This window comes from Peromyscus californicus, unplaced genomic scaffold (genome assembly GCF_007827085.1).
Source record: "Peromyscus californicus insignis strain IS unplaced genomic scaffold, ASM782708v3 Scaffold_10__1_contigs__length_136768540, whole genome shotgun sequence".
Taxonomy (NCBI): domain Eukaryota; kingdom Metazoa; phylum Chordata; class Mammalia; order Rodentia; family Cricetidae; genus Peromyscus; species Peromyscus californicus.
In genome coordinates this window covers 18,511,083-18,527,813 of record NW_026294391.1, presented here as the reverse complement: position 1 = coordinate 18,527,813, position 16,731 = coordinate 18,511,083, and the positions used below count along the sequence as shown (strand labels likewise).

Below are 16,731 nucleotides of genomic sequence, written 5' to 3'. Positions count from 1 at the left end.
CCAGTTTCAGAAAACCTGGGACTGGAGATATTTATAGAGCACTTGGCTTGCATGCATAAAGCCTTGGGTTCAATTTCTAGCACAATAACCCTGTCACCATGACTTTGCTAAAGATTTTCTTAATGTTAGTAGCATTAAAATTTTTTAGGGTCAGGGATGTATTTTAAAGTTTAGCCTCTGAATTTTACACTAGGACAGAATAGTTTTCTTCCTTTTATTTATTGAAGAACACACAACTTTTTATTGTGTGAAAATGTATCCAACATAAAATTGAGCTTTGTAAAAGCATGTTGAAATGTAGATTCAGTGGCCATTAGGTATATTTCACACTGTTGTTACAACCATCACCAGTGTCTGTATGTTGACAGCCTTCCATCCTCTCATACTGAAACTCTGGCCCCATTAAGCCATTAAGTGCTAATTCTCTATTCTTCCTTCTTTTCCCTGCCCTTGGAAACCACCATTCTGCTTCTGGTTTTAGGTACTTAGACACCTCATATAAATGGAGTTACATGCTTAAAAAAATCTGGTATATGTCATACAGTATAATGTCAAAATTATTCTTATTGTAATATATAATAGAACATCATTTGGGGAGCATGAGGATAGTGGGGATGGAAACTCAGACCTTATGCATGCCATGCAGGTACCTTGCCTCTGAGCTATATCTCAATCCCACTTTTTTTAAAAAAAAGGCTGGATAGCATGTCATTGTATATGTATACATTTTACTTATGTGTTCACCTGTTAATGGACATTTGGGTTGTTTGCATCTAGAATGCACAACTATTTAGTAGCAAGGCTCCAAATAGTTTCTGTTTCTCAGCCCACCATCCAGGGACCCAGATTCCTACCAGATTGAAGGGTCTGATGTTGAGATTCTTCTACCAGCTGGCTTCAGGGGAGTGATCCCAGCTACAGTCTTGTATTCCTGGGTTTTGGCTTGTCTTCTCATCCATCACTGTTAGCAGTCCAGGATCTGTTCTTGATGTTCATTCTTCCTCCTTATCTATCCTTTCCCCATGGTCTGTGTTATATCTAAGTTGCCTCCGTTGGTACCCCCAACCTCACATTCAGGCTTTAAATACACCCTGTTTCTAGTCACTCCACATGTAGGATGCCTTTCCTTGGGTCCTACCATTAGACAGCCAGTTGCCCACATGCTTTTTGACCTGGGTACTCCTAAGTCTTTCACATGAGATTTGTCAAAACCTAGTTTCTTTTAGATGTCGTGTGCATTTTGGCTGTGCATTTATGCCAGAGGGTATGGTCTTAAGTCAGGTATAAATTAAGTATGTTTGTTATGACATTAGGATAAAATTGTCTAGACTTGCTGGGCGTGGTGGCACATATCTTTAATTCTATCACTTGAGAGGCAGAGGCAGGTGGATCTCTATGAGTTTGAGGCCAGCATTGTCTATAAAGCAAGGCCAGTCAGAGCAATACAGTGAGATCCTGTCTCAAAAAACAAAAAAAAAAGTTATTTGGACTTTTGAAGTGAATTATTTATTGGATGGACTACTTCCTGTTTTTGCTAAGAGTGTTTGCTTGAACCTTGAGCTTCATGCATGAAAACAAATGTTTCACCATTAAACTATTTCCCTAACCCATTTTTTAAAAAAATTCAAATTTCATTTGTTATTTCATTCATTCATTCGTGTGTGTGTGTGTGTGTGTGTGTGTGTGTGTGTGTGTGTGTGTGTGTGTGTGTAAAAGTAACTGGATAACTTGCAGGAGTCAGTTATATTGCCTCTCTCTTTTTACCATATGGGTCCTGGGGATCAAAATCTGTTCATCAGGCTTGACAGCAAGCACATTTGTCTTCTGAACTATCTTACTGTCCCCAGCACATTTTTGTTTTTTGTTTGGGAGCAAGGGCTGGTAAGTTACTGCTTAAGCCTCCTGAGTACCTGAAATTATAGACTTGCCCCTTTAGGACAAGCTAGGAGTACTATTTTAATTTTGTATATGATACTGACCTACAGTGGATAATTGCCTTTTTAGCATAAAACTTCAATTCTCCTAGGGACTTGGTAGAGAGTTTAGTAAACTGTGTAAATATGTTTATTTATTTAATTATTTAGAGACAGAGTCTCATTTTCTTGCTCTGGCTGGCCTAAAACTCACTTGTTTCAGTCTCTTCAGTGTTGTTATAAAAGGTGTGCACCACTCAAAATATGAGACAAAAGATCCCGAATTTGAGACCAGCCTGGGGTATATAATGAGACCTTGTCTCAAAACAAACAAGTCAACTAACAGATTGTGTACTGAGTACCACTAGTCATTTGTTTGATGGTGCAAAGAACACTGGGGTTCTTTGCAACTTCTTGTTTCTTTTCAGGAGTTTTGGGGAGGAGGGTGTAATAAGCAAAGTAGAAAATATATTTGGCTTTGTGGGCCTAAAAGTCAGTGGTCCTTCGTGGCACTATCTAAATGTGTATTTATGTTCTGGTAAGTTTTATTAATAGGTAACAAGGACAGTAAAGTCCCCTGGCTGGATTTTGTTTGGCCAGTGACGATTTGCTAGCCAACCACTTGTGCAGAAGATAAGTATATGTATGGATCTGTAGTTAATTGCTGGCCTAACTAGGTTTTAGTTACTACTAAATGGTATAAGTACTAGATCAAATAACAATGATCTGTGTTGTATTTAAGGTAGGAGCTATAAAAGGTGATATTCAAACTTTGTACATGTATGCCTTTTTTTCCCCCTGTGCTGAGGATGGAGCCAATGGCCTTACACATGCCAGGCAAGTGCTCTACTACTAAGTCTATACCCCCTTAGTGCAGGATATTCTTAGCACTGATTAATGAATTTCTTAATATGAATAGCATGACATAATCTGATTAGGACTGTGGTAAAGATATAGGTATTAACAAGCATATGGAGAATTCAGAATCTTTATGAACTGCCTCTGAGAAGTGAAATCTTATTTTTTTTTTAAAAAAAGAACTGATATTTTCTCAAAAATATTAAATATAATTACCATAGGACCCATCATTTCTTCTTGTAGGTATACCCAACAGAAATGAATATATGTCCACATAAAACCTGGTATACCAATATTTATAGAAGCATTATTCATAATCACTAAAAATAGAAACAACTTAAATGACTATCAGCTGATAAATCTATAAACAAAATGTGCTTTGTTCATATCATAGATTATTTAGTCATAAAATTTAATGAAGTAATGACATGCTATAACACAGATGCATATGGAAAGTATTATGCTAAATTACAGAAACTAAACATTAAAAGGTCACAAGCAGGGAAATTTGTAGACTAGAGAGTGTATGTGATAGTTGCAGTGTAGCCCTGAGATCCCAGCTACTCTGCAATCTGAGGCAGAAGGATCATAAGTTCAAGGCCTGCCTGCTCTATAAAAGTAAATCCTAGGCTACCCTGGACTACATAGTGGGATCCTTTCTCAGTGAATGAATGAGTAATGAATGGATAGTACTGAGGACACAGCTCAGTGGGGCTGGGTTCATTCTCTCATGCTGGAAGAAAAGGAAAGAAAGTGATTAGGACTATTATAACCATACTGCTTAATGATCAATGGTTTCTCTTGGGGCCAAGGAAATGTTCTGAAATTGATGGTGACTATGCAACTCTGAATGAACTAAAAGCTGTAAAAAACATATGGCTTTTATAAGTGGATGTATGGAATTTGAAATATATCTAAAAAATGTTACTAAAACAAGGTGCAGGATTAATGTATGAGAAATAATTAGTAGATAGTAAGAATGATCCAAAATATTGTTCAGATGAAGGAATTCCAGAATATTAATCTGGTTTTGGATCCTTTGTTTTTGATTATATGGGTTTCTGAGTCTTCCCATTCCTCCTTCAGTGAACTTGTGTACTGGGGGACTAATCAGGATGAGGGATGCAGATTAAGAAGCATCATTGTATGGGTCCTTTTACTCCTAGGTAATCCTAAAATTGTAACCTGCTTGAACCCTGTACATGTTATATTCCCAGCTGCATTGGAGGAACTTGCTATGGCTCATGGATGTTCATGGAACCCCCTTCTGTGTTACAGATTGAAGAAGGAAGCAAAGCTGCAGCAGTCGACAAGCTACTAGCTGGAGATGAGATCGTGGGTATCAATGATGTGAATCTCTCAGGGTTCAGACAAGAAGCAATTTGCCTGGTGAAAGGCTCCCACAAGACCCTGAAGCTTGTGGTCAAAAGGTGAGATATGTGCCTCTTTTTTGTTCACCAAGACAAACAAGGAGGAGAATGTTAAAATTACAAGCCTGTGTGGCTTTTCTATATGTTAGAGATTTCAATATGCCTATGAACTTACAGTTAGAGTTTTCTCTCACTAGTTTCTGGAGACTGTCCCAGGATCCCCCTTTCGGATACCAGAATCTGTACATGCTTCAGGCCTTTCTAGAAAATGCTATCATATTTGTTTATAACCTAGGCACATCCTCTCACATGCTATAAATACTCTCTAAAGTAGCCTCAACTTTTAAGTCTCCATGACAAAAATACCTGACAGTAACAACATAAAGGAGGAATGATTTCTTTTTGGCTCAAGGTCTCAAGAGATTGGTGCCCATCACAGTAGAGAAGGAATGGGTTTTATAGTGATAAAAGTATTCTGCAGATTCCTCCTTCACATTTTTGCTGACCACGAAGCGGAAGAGATGAACCAGAACTAGAGTTGAGCTAAAACTGTCAAAGGCTTGTTGTCCTCAGTAACCTTCCAATAGCCAGAACCCACCTCCCAAAGTTGCCACTACCTTCAAAACATAAGCCTATGGAGGACATTCTACTCCCAGTGAGGGGATATGTTGATTATTGTTCATAGAAGGTGGTGGGCTACTTGTTTTGATTCTTATGCATGAAAGAGAGTACTTGCATCACAGATACTTGGGGGGCAAACTGCCTGTGCCTATAAATTAGACTGAGGGTAGGAGGTTAGATGATTCTAAGAAAATTAAATTAGGAACATGATGGTTTTATGTATAGGATAAAAACAGTACTCCCGGGTTGGAGAGATGGCTTAGTGGTTAAGAGCACTGGCTGCTGCTTTTCCAGAGGTCCTGAGTTTAAGTCCCAGCAACCACATGATGGCTCACAACCATCTGTATTGAGATCTGGTGCCCTCTTCTGGTCTGCAGGCATACATGCAGACAGAACAATGTGTACATAATAAAGAAATCTTAAAACAAAACAAAATAAAAAAACACACACAAAAAAAAACCAGTACTCTTAGGTTCCATGAGAAAGATTGTACTCTATTGTTTTCAGAGATTACAGGCATGCGCCTCTGAGCCTGGCTACATGTCTTATTTGATAGAATCAGTAAAGTCATTGATTTAATTAAAAAGTTAAGCTGTGTGTGGTAGTGCATGACTTCGATCCCAGTATATGAGAAGCAGAAACAGATGGATTGCTGTGAGTTCAAGGCCAATAAGGCCTTGAACATATAATTATGAATAATTAGGACCTGTCTCAAAAAATGTTAAGTCAAGCAGTTACTTCAGATTTTAGCACACATTGAAAAACATACTTCTAAGGAACACATCCCTGCTTTTGAATGCCTTTTGTTTATGTTTTGGCAATGGTAGGGATCAAACCCAGAACCTGATATATGCTAAGCAAGTACTCTACCACTGAACTGCAGCACTGTCAGTCCTAAACACTCTTTTAATTAGTCTTTATAGCTCAGAAGATACAATTTCACAATGATAGTTTCTGATCTGTTTGAGGAAGTTGGAATGAGTTATCATCAATGTATAATCCCTTGATTACCTCAAGAACCCTCAGAAGGAAATTGTCTTGCTTATGATTACTATTACTGTGATGAAACACCATGACCAAAGCAACTTGGGGAGGAATGTGTTTATTTGGCTTACATTTCCACGTCACTGTTCATCACTGAAGGAAGTCAGGACAAGAACTCAAATAGGGCAGGAACCTGGAGGCAGGAGCTGATGCAGAGGCCATGGAGAGGTGCTGCTTACTGGCTTGCTCCCCATGGCTTACTCAGTCTGCTTTTTTATCAACCCAGGACCACAAGCCCAGGGATGGCACCACCCACAATTGACTGGGCCCTCCCCCATCAATCACTGATCAAGAAAATGCCCTACAGCCAGAATTTATGGAGGCATTTTCTCAATTGAGATTCCCTCCTTTCACATAGCTAATTTGTATCAAGTTGACATAAAACTATCCAGTACAGAAGTCCTTTGTTGTCATGAGATGCAGTTATTCTTAGTCAAGTGATGGTCATGAGAGGATTCGAATTCTAGACTAGGAGTCATACATCGCCTCAGATAATTGTCACTGCCTCCTAAACCTCACTCCCTGGTTCAGAGGGGCTAGAATGCTCACTCTTTGACTTACTTGACTTTTGAATGAGGAAGATACAAATTTCAAATCCCTACAACAACTTTGAGCATCTGAATTCTGAGCAGAAGATTTTTTGGGTTTTTTTTCCCTTGAGACAGAGTCTCTCTCTGTAGCCCTGGCCAGCCTTGAATTTATGGTGTAGAACAGATGACCTTGAACTCAAAGAGATCCAACTACCTCTGCCTTCAGTGTGCTGGTATTAAAGGCACACAGCACCACACCAAGCCTAGCAAGGGAATGTTTGCGTTAGAAGATATGTACAGAAATACAAAACAGATTTCTCAGTCCACTTCTTTTTGGTATCAAACCTAGTTTAGGGTGTTTATTTTGTTTGGGGGAGTATGAGTGTGTGTGTGTGTGTGTGTGTGTGTGTGTGTGTCTGTCTGTCTGTCTGTCTCTGTCCATGGATTTGGTGGGAGAAAAGTAGTTTTACTGTTTACTTTGCATTTCTGTAGTTATGAGGTAAAGTGGACATTGCTACATATATGTGTAGATGTAATTCAATGTAGATGTAGCCAACGGTTTTATCAGACAAGAAACACAGAGCCAATTCAGAGAAGAAAGCCAAGAGGTCAGAGCCAAAAGCCTCACCCTTCCTGATTCAGGGATCCTCCTCAGCCCAGAGAGCTCTCCGAAAAAGAGCCCTACTTCCTGTGTGTCTGTCTCTCTATAGTCTCCTTGTTCTGGCTTCTCATTGGTTGAAAACCCAATCATGTGACTGCCTCGTCACTGCCTGTATGTACCGCCCTCCAGGTCCTTAAAGGCGTACACCACCACTGCCACGCACTTGCTATGGCTCTAATAGCTCTGACCCCAGGCAACTTTATTTATACCACCACATTTCCCCTTTTCTAATTTAATAAAAAGGAAAAAAAAGAAAAAGGTTATAACTAACAAAAGAAAAACTACATACAAAAGTACAATAACTATACACAATATATACAAGTAATAAATGTCTAAATAATTTCTAGTCCATTCTTCTTGGCTGTGTATATATGGCTTCATCTCAGCATCCCGTTCTTCTCCACATCCCTCTGTCAAATGCCATATTCTGTAGATCTCTGAAGGGTTTGAAGATGACCTGTCTAAAATATATCTGCTCAATATTTAAAACATATCTAATATGACTACAAGTTCCATTGTAATGTCGAACTACTAACTTTCATTTCTTTATATCCTAATAGTTGGTAATAATAACATTCAAGGATCAGAAAATTGCATTGTTAAATGAACGGTATAAGTACAATTAGAAATATACATATAGCATTTTCTAACAATATCAATTCCAATATATATAACTTGTATACAATATAAAACAATCCAATCTAATGTAAAATACTTAAAACTAGTAATTGTCTTTTTCTTCTTCTTTCTTTCTTTCTTTTTAACAAGAACCTTTAATCTCCTTTGCTTAGCCTTTTTACTAACCCTTGAAAACAACTTGTAACCAACCCCCTAAACAATGAAAATTATCCCAGACCCAAAACCCATTAAAAAGACCAAAAAACCACCTGCCCCACACCACCTCTTTGGGAATGTGGGCGTCGTATTCTTAAAATTGCTTCCTGCTGGGTATGGGCGAAGTTATCTTTATCCTGAAAGAAAAATTTTAGGTTAATTGTCAAATTCTAGGAAAGGTAACCATATCCTTCATTATCCAGTCTGTGTATAATGCCAAAGTTCAGGGTTTATCTCAAGTCCTTATTCAAGTAGTCTTTGAGACTGGATCATCTCAGCTAGTCATCTCAAAATTACTCTGAGCACCTTGTAGTTCAAAGCTGATCTGTAGATGATGTTTGTCAGCTTAGTGATATTATTGTCCACGTGGAATTGTTGTTGTTGTGGGGCCCCAACTTCTTCCTGGAGACTTCAGTTGATGTTAGGCCTGGCCGTGATTTTTTGCAGAAAACCATACGCCGTTTCACTCTGTTTCCTTGGATAGATGATTTGTCCCTTTTCTTCAGTTGCCTCATTTTCAATTTTCCTCTCTGTCCTTCTGGACCTATACATTCGAGCCATCTTGCACTCTGTTTCACCTGAGATAATGTCCCAATACCTAACAGTTGAACGTTTACCTCCTGAAGAGGCCAAGTTGGATGCCAAAATTCTGGTGCAATTATGGTAACATCCGCACCTGTGTCTACCAGACCAGACAACAAAACATCATTTATTTTTATCGATAATTTTGGTCTTTGTTCATTAATAGAAGTTTGCCAAAAAATTTTCTTTATGTTTTCTCCTGAATTTTCTATTCATCATCCTGACCAGCATGACTTATTCCAATAGGCATTTGGTTATTTAATTGCTCTGAGTAGGAGTTTCCTCTACGACTGCAGGAAAGGTTTGAACTGGATTTGCTATTGGGGCCTGCATGAGGCCCCTCTGGGAGTTTCCCGAAGACTGAGGCAAAGGATTATCCTGTCTGTCCCTTGTTGATCTACATTCGTTGGTCCAGTGTTTTCCCTTACCACACCTTCTGCATACTCCAGAAGGAAGGGGCATTCTGTTGCCATTGTTCCTTGAGGAAACATTGTTTCTAGGAATGACCTGTTTACAGTCCCTTTTCAAATGTCCTTGCCTTCCACATCCAAAACATCTAACATTCCTCAAACCTCTTGAAATTGCTTCTCCTACCCATGTATCATCATGCTCATGAGTTTCAACATTAACCGTGTCTCTAATCCAATCTTCCAAAGGTGCAGATCTTGCCTTTAATGGCCTGATTATTGTTTTGCATGCTGCATTCGCATTCTCAAAGGCCAAAGTTTCAATTATTATCTTACCAGCTTCTGAATCCGGGACCATTCTCTTTACTGCTGAAGCCAGTCTTTGTAAAAAATCTTTGAAAGATTCTTTTGGGCCTTGTACAACCTTTGTAAATGACTCAGTTTTTTTTTCCTGGTTCCTCAACTCTGTCCCATGCATTCAAGGCTGCTGTTCGACATAAAATTAGGGTTTGGACATCATATAAACATTGTGCTGGTGCTGAAGCATATTGACCTTCTCCAATAAGCTGATCCTGGCAGACTTGTATTCCTTTATCCCTCCACTGTTTTTCTATGTTTTTAGCTTCATCCTTGAACCAAGTTAGCCACTGAAGCCTTTGACTGGGTTCCAGAACAGCTTGTGCCAGCTCCCGCCAATCCTGTGGTACAATCCTATTATATGTTGACCAAGAGTTTAACATTTGCTTTACATATGGGGAATGCATGCCATAAGATACTATTGCCTCCTTAAACCTTCGTAAATCCAACATTTCGATTGGAGCCCAAATATTTTGTGTAGTCATTTGATCAGGCAACTGCTGTACGGTTACTGGACAAACTAAGGGTGACTGTTTGAAAACAGGCTTTCTTTCTGTAACCCTATGATCCAATCTTGAAGCAACTTCACTGTTAGTTTCTTCTGTCTGAGTTTTTACAGGTGTATCAAGTTTTTCTAAAGCTGTCACCCTGGCACTTAAATTGACTATCTTCTTAAATAGTAAAATAAGAATAAACATAGTAATAAAATGCATAATTCTATCAACATTAATCTTCTCATATAGCTGTTCCATTGTTAGACTGTCTAAAATTGCAAACAAAGCCCAGTTTTCTTCCAATGAACACAGAAAACCCATTCATTTTTTTTTTAAATGTGGAAAAAAATTTCTCTGTTAAATAGTTTCCTTTAAAATATTGGATAACTAAGTCCTCGTAGAACAGTACAAATCCGAGGGAATTTCAAAACAGCCACCTAGTGTCCGAGGTGTGAATCCAGCTCAGCAGTTAAACGGTTTTTAACGGATTCTTGTCACGTTGGGCGCCAAATGTAGATGTAATTCAATGTAGATGTAGCCAACGGTTTTATCAGACAAGAAACACAGAGCCGATTCAGAGAAGAAAGCCAAGAGGTCATAGCCAAAAGCCTCACCCTTCCTGATTCAGGGATCCTCCTCAGCCCAGAGAGCTCTCCGAAAAAGAGCCCTACTTCCTGTGTGTCTGTCTCTCTATAGTCTCCTTGTTCTGGCTTCTCATTGGTTGAAAACCCAATCATGTGACTGCCTTGTCACTGCCTGTATGTACCGCCCTCCAGGTCCTTAAAGGCATACACCACCACTGCCACGCACTTGCTATGGCTCTAATAGCTCTGACCCCAGGCAACTTTATTTATACCACCACATATATGTCTTAATGTGCTTGGTATAATTTATTTTTAAACTAGAATTATATATCTAAGGATATCAATATATGGACTAAAGCCTGTTTAAATTTGTCATTGCCATATAGGAAGCAAAGAAAGGAGGCCATAGAGCATTTACTGGCTTGTGTAGCCAAAAAGACACATAAAAGATTTGAGTAAGAGGAATTAAACTTTTGTCTTAAAGAACTGATGGAAGCCACTATGGAGAACTCCTGTTTTGTATTCTGCATGTTTCCTTTAAATGAGGAGTATAGACAATTATCTGCTTTAGATAAAATTGAATAGTTTAAGTAGCAAGATTTTAAAATAAAGCAGTTTATTCAAGTTTTTATTTGAAACATACTTTTGTTTTTTTGAATTTTTGAGATTTTGTTTGTTTGTTTTTTTTCTGTGTAACTGACTTGGTTGTCCTGGAATTCGTTCTAAAGACCAGGCTGGCCTTGAACTCACAGAGATCAACACACAACGAACTCACAGAGATCAACACACAACCTGTCTCTGCCTCCTGAGTACTGCAATTAAAGGTGTGTACCACCACCACCCAGCTTGAAACATACTTTTTTGTATTTTTATTTACTTATTTTTTCATTAAGAAATTTTCCATTCATCCTACATATCAGTCACAGATTCCCCTGTCCTCCCTCCTCCCCCCCAACCCCCTCAAACCACCCCCCATTCCCATCTCCTCCAAGACAAGGTCTCCCATGTGGAGTCAGCAGAGCCTGGCACATTCAGCTGAGGCAGGTCTAAGCCCCTCCTCCCTGTGCCAAGGCTACACAGTGTCTTAACCATAGGCACTAGGTTCCTAAAAGCCGGCTCATGCACTAGAGACAGGTCCCAGTCCCACTGCCTGAGGGCCCCACAAACAGTTCAAGCTAAACAACTGTCTCACTTATCCATAGGGCCTAGTCCAGTACCATGGGGGCTCCTCAGCTATTGGTCCACAGTTCATGTCTTTCCAATCGTTTAGCTAGTTGTCTGTGTACTTTTTCCAATCATGGTATCCTGGAGCTCCAACTGAGACTCGGTCAAGGATCTCTGCTTCTGCTTCCATCAGTCACTGGATGAGTGTTCTATGATGACAATTAGGGTATTCAGGCATCCGATCACCAGAGTAGGTCAGCTCAGACACCCTCTCAACCCTTGCCAGTAGTCTATGGTGGAGTCATCATTGTGGATTCCTGGGGACCTCCTTAGCACTCTGCTTCTTCCTATTTCTGTGGTGTCTTCATTTATCATAGTATCTCTTTCCTTGTTCTCCCACTCTGTTCCTGATCCAGCTAGAACCTCCCGCTCCCCTAAGCTCTCTTTCCCCCGACTCTTGCCCTCCATTACCCTCCTCACCCCCAGTTTGCTCATGTAGATCTCATCCATTTCTTTGTCGCTGGGCCGTCCCTGTGTGTTTCCTAGGGTCCTCCTTATTAGCTAGCCTCCCAGGAGCTGTGGGTTGCAGTCTGGTTATCCTTTGCTTTACATCTAGTATCTGCTTATGAGTGAGCACATACCATGTTTGTCTTCCTGAGTCTGGGTTACCTCACTCAGGACGATATTTTCTAGTTCTATCCATTTGCCTGCGAACAATTACCTCATGATTTAATTGTTTTTATCTGCTGAGTAGTATTCCATTGTGTATATGTACCACACTTTTTTATCCATTCTTCAGTTGAGGGGCATCTAGATTGTTTCCAGGTTCTGGCTGTTACAAATAATGCTGCTATGAACTTAGTTGAGCATGTGTCCTTGTGGTATGATTGAGTGTTCCTTGGATATATATGCAAGAGTGGTATAGCTGGGTCTTGAGGTAGATTGATTCCCAATTTTCTAAGAAACCACCATACTGATTTCCACAGTGGTTGTACAAGTTTGCATTCCCACCAACAGTGTAGGAGTATTCCCCTTGCTCCACATCCTCTCCAACATAAGCTGTCTCCAGTGTTTTTGATTTTAGCCATTGTGACAGGTGTAAGATGCTATCTCAGAGTTGTTTGGATTTGCATTTCCCTGATGACTAAGAATGTTGAGCAATTCCTTAAATGTCTTTCAGCCATTTGAGCTTCCTCTGTTGAGAATTCTCTGTTTAGCTCTATAGCCCATTTTTAAAATTGGACTGTTGGGCATTTTGATGTCTAATTTCTTGAGTTCATTATATATTCTGGAGATCAGCCCTCTGTCAGATGAGGGGTTGGTGAAGATCTTTTTCCATTCTGTAGGCTGTCATTTGTCTTATTGACAGTGTCCTTGGCCCTACAAAAGCTTCTCAGTTTCAAGAGATCCCATTTATTTATTGTTTCTCTCAGTGTCCGTGATACTGGTGTTATATTTAGGAAGTGATAACCGGTGCCAATGCATTCTACTTCCTACTTTCTCTGCTATCAGTTTCCGAGTAACTGGATCTATGTTGAGGTCTTTGATCCACTTGGACTTGAGTTTTATGCATGGTGACAGATATGGATCTATTTACAATCTTCTACATGTTGGCCTCCAGTTATGCCAGCACCATTTGTTGAAGATTCTTTCTTTTTTCCATTCTACAGTTTTGGCTTCTTTGTCAAAAATTAGGTGTTCATACATGTGCAGATTAATGTCAGGGTCCATTGGTCCACATGTTATTTTTATGCCAGTACCAAGCTGTTTTTATTACTATAGCTCTATACTAGAGCTTGAAGTCAGGGATCGTGATGCCTCCAGAGGTTGTTTTATTGTTCAGGATTCTTTTAGCTATCCTGGGTTTTCTGTTTTTCCATATGAAGTTGAGTATTGTTCTTTCTAGGTCTGTGAAGAATTGTGTTGGGATTTTGATGGGGATTGCATTGAATCTGTAGATTGCTTTTGGTAAGATTGCCATTTTTACTATGTTAATCCTACCTATCCATGAGCATGGGAGATCTTTACATTTTCTGATATCTTCTTCAATTTCTTTCTTCAGACACTTAAAGTTCTTGTCATACAGGTCCTTCACTTGCTTAGTTAGAGTTACTCCAAGGTATTTTACATTATTTGTAGCTATTGTAAAGGGTGATGTTTCTCTGATTTCTTTCTAAGCCCTTTTATCATTTGTATATAGGAGGGCTACTGATTTTTTTTTTGAGTTAATCTTGTATCCTGCCACATTACTAAAGGTGTTTATCAGCTGTAGGAGTTCCTCAGTCGATTTTAGGGTCACTTATGTATACTGTCATATCATCTGCAAATAGTGAAAGTTTGACTTCTTTCCAATTTGTATCCCCTTGATCTCCTTTTGTTGTCTTATTGCTTTAGCTAGAACTTCAAGTACTATATTGAATAAATATGGGGAGAGTGGACAGCCTTGCCTCTTTCCTGATTTTAATGGAATTGCTTTGAGTTTCTCTCCATTTACTTTGATGTTAGCTGTTGGCTTGCTGTAATTGCCTTTATTATGTTTAGGTATGTTCCCTGTATTCCTGATCTCTCCAAGACCTTTATCATGAAGGGGTGATGGATTTTGTCACAGGCCTTTTCAGCATCTAATAAAATGATCGAGTGGTTTTTTTTTCTTTCAGTTTGTTTATATGGTGTACTACATTGACAGACTTTTGTATGTTGAACCAACCTTGCATCTCTGGATTGAAGCCTACTTGATCATGGTGGATAATTGTTTTGATGTGTTCTTGGAGTCTGTTTGCCAATATTTTATTGAGTATTTTTGTATCAATGTTCATGAGGGAGATTGTTCTGTAATTTTCTTTCTTTGTTGCATCTTTGTTTGGCTTGGGTATCAGAGTAACTGTAGCCTCATAGAAGGAGTTTGGTTTATGTTCCCTCTGTTTCTATTGTGTGAAACAATTTAAAGAGTATTAATATTAACTCTTCTTTGAAGATCTGGTGGAATTTTGTGTTGAAACCGTCTGGTCCTGGGCTTTTTTTGGTTGGGAGACTTTTAATGACTGTTTCTATTTCCTTAGGGGTTATTGTTCTATTTAAATAGTTTATCTGGTCTTGATTTAACTTAGGTATATGGTACCTATCCAGATAATTGTCCGTTTCTTTTAGATTTTCTAATTTTGTGGAGTTGAGGTTTTTGATGTGTGATCTGATGATTCTCTGCATTTCCTCGTTGTCAGTTGTTAATGTCTCCCTTTTCATTTCTGATTTTGCTAATTTGGATGTTCTCTCTCTGCCTTTTGGTTAGTCTGGATAAAGGCTTGTCTATCTTGTTGATTTTCTCAAAGAACCAACTCTTTGTTTCATTGATTCTTTGTTTCTATTTTATTGATTTCAGCTCTCAATTTGATAATTTCCTGGCGTCTATTTCTCCTGGATGAGTTTTCTTCTCTTGTTCTAGAGCTTTCAGTTGTGCTGTTAAGTTGCTAGTGTGAGATTTCTCCAACTTCTTTATGTGGGTATTTAGTGCTATGAATTTCCTTCTTAGCACTGCTTTCATAGTGTCCCATAAGTTTTGGTATGTAGTACCTTCATTTTCATTGATCTCTAGTAAGTCTTTAATTTCTTTCTTTATTTCTTCCTCGACCCATTGGTGATTCAGTTGAGCATTATTCAGTTTCCATGAGAGTGTAGGCTTTTTGTAATTTTTATTGTTGTTGAAATCTAACTGTAAACCATGGTGGTCTGATAGAATACAGGAGGTTATTTCAATTTTTTTTATCTGTTGAGATTTGCTTTGTGGCTGAGTATGTGGTTGATTTTGGAGAAGGTCTCATGGGGTACTGAGAAGAAGGTATATTCTTTTTTGTTAGGATGGAATGTTCTGTAGATATTGATTAAGTCCATTTGAGTCATAACATCAGTTAAGCCCCTTATTTCTCTGTTAAGTTTCGATTTGGCAGATCTGTCCAGTGATGAGAATGGGGTGTTGAAGTTTCCCACTATTAATGTGTGTGGTTTTATGTGTGATTTAGCTTTAGTAATATTTCTATTACATATGTGGGTGCCCTTGTGTTTGGGGCATAAATGTTCAGAATTGAAACTTCATCTTGGTGCATCTTCCCTGTGATGAGTATGTAATGTCCTTCTTGATCTCTTTTGATTGATTTTAGTTTGAAGTCTATTTTGTTGGATATTAGGATAGCTACACCAGCTTGCTTCTTAAGACCATTTGATTGGAAAGACTTTTCCTAGCCTTTTATTCTGAGGTAGTGTCTATCTTTGAAGTTGAAGTGTGTTTCTTGTATGCAGCAGAAAGAGGGGTCCTGCTTTCATATCCATTCTATTAGTCTGTGTCTTTTTATAGGTGAATTAAGTCCATTGATATTAAGGGATATTATTGACCACTGATTGTTAATTCCTGTTATCTTTTGGTGGTAGTGTGCGTGTATTTCTCTTTTTTTGGATTTACTGCAGTGGGGTTATCTATTGCCTGTTTTTTTCGTGGATGTATCTGACTTTCTTAGGTTGGAATTTTCCTTCTAGTACTTTCTGTAGGGCTGGATTTGTGTATAGGTGGTGTTTAAATCTGGTTTTTTCTTGGAATGTCTTGTTCACTCTGTCTATGATGATTGAAAGTTTTGCTCGGTGTATTAGTCTAGGCTGGCATCCATGGTCTCTTAGTGTCTGTATTACATCTGTCCAGGTCCTTCTGGCTTTCAATGTCTCCATTGAGAAGCAGGGTGTTATTCTGATGGGTTTGCCTTTATATGTCACTTGGTCTTTTTCTTTGCTGCTCTTAATATTCTTTCTTCATTCTGTATGTTGTTGTTTAATTATTATGTGGCGAGAGGACTTTTTTGGGGGGAGTCTAGTCTGTTTGATGTTCTATAGGTTTCTTGTATCTTCATAGGCATTTCCTTCTTTAAGTTGGAAATTTTTCCTCAATGATCTTGTTGAATATATTTTCTGTGCTTTTGAGTTGGTATTCTTCTCCTTCTTCTATCCTTATTAGTCTTAGGTTTGGCCTTTTCATGGTGTCCCAGATTTCCTGAACATTCTGTGTTATGACTTTTTTGGCTTTGGTATTTTCTTTGACTGACGATTCTATTTCTTCTATTGTATCCTCTACACCAGAGATTCTCTCTTCCATCTTTTGTATTCTGTTGATTATGCTTGCATCTGTGTTTCCTGTTCATTTACTCAGATTTTCTATTTCCAGAATTCCCTCTGTTTGTGTCTTCTTCATTGTTTCTATTTCCCTTTTCTGGTCTTGAACTATTTCCCTCATATGTTTAATTGCTTTTTCATGGTTTTCTTGGCTTTCTTTAAGG

The 16,731-nt window shown here is 38.7% G+C and overlaps 1 protein-coding gene across 2 annotated transcripts in view; it reads left to right on the top strand.

Annotated features, from left to right (window-relative positions):
* Shroom2 (shroom family member 2) overlaps nucleotides 1–16,731 on the top strand; it is a 290,381-nt gene that overhangs the window by 185,835 nt on the left and 87,815 nt on the right. For both annotated transcript variants that reach the window (XM_052711845.1, XM_052711931.1), the window contains exon 2: nucleotides 4,050–4,201. In XM_052711845.1, the coding sequence (XP_052567805.1) occupies nucleotides 4,050–4,201 (152 nt within the window). The remainder of the gene's footprint in view (nucleotides 1–4,049; nucleotides 4,202–16,731) is intronic.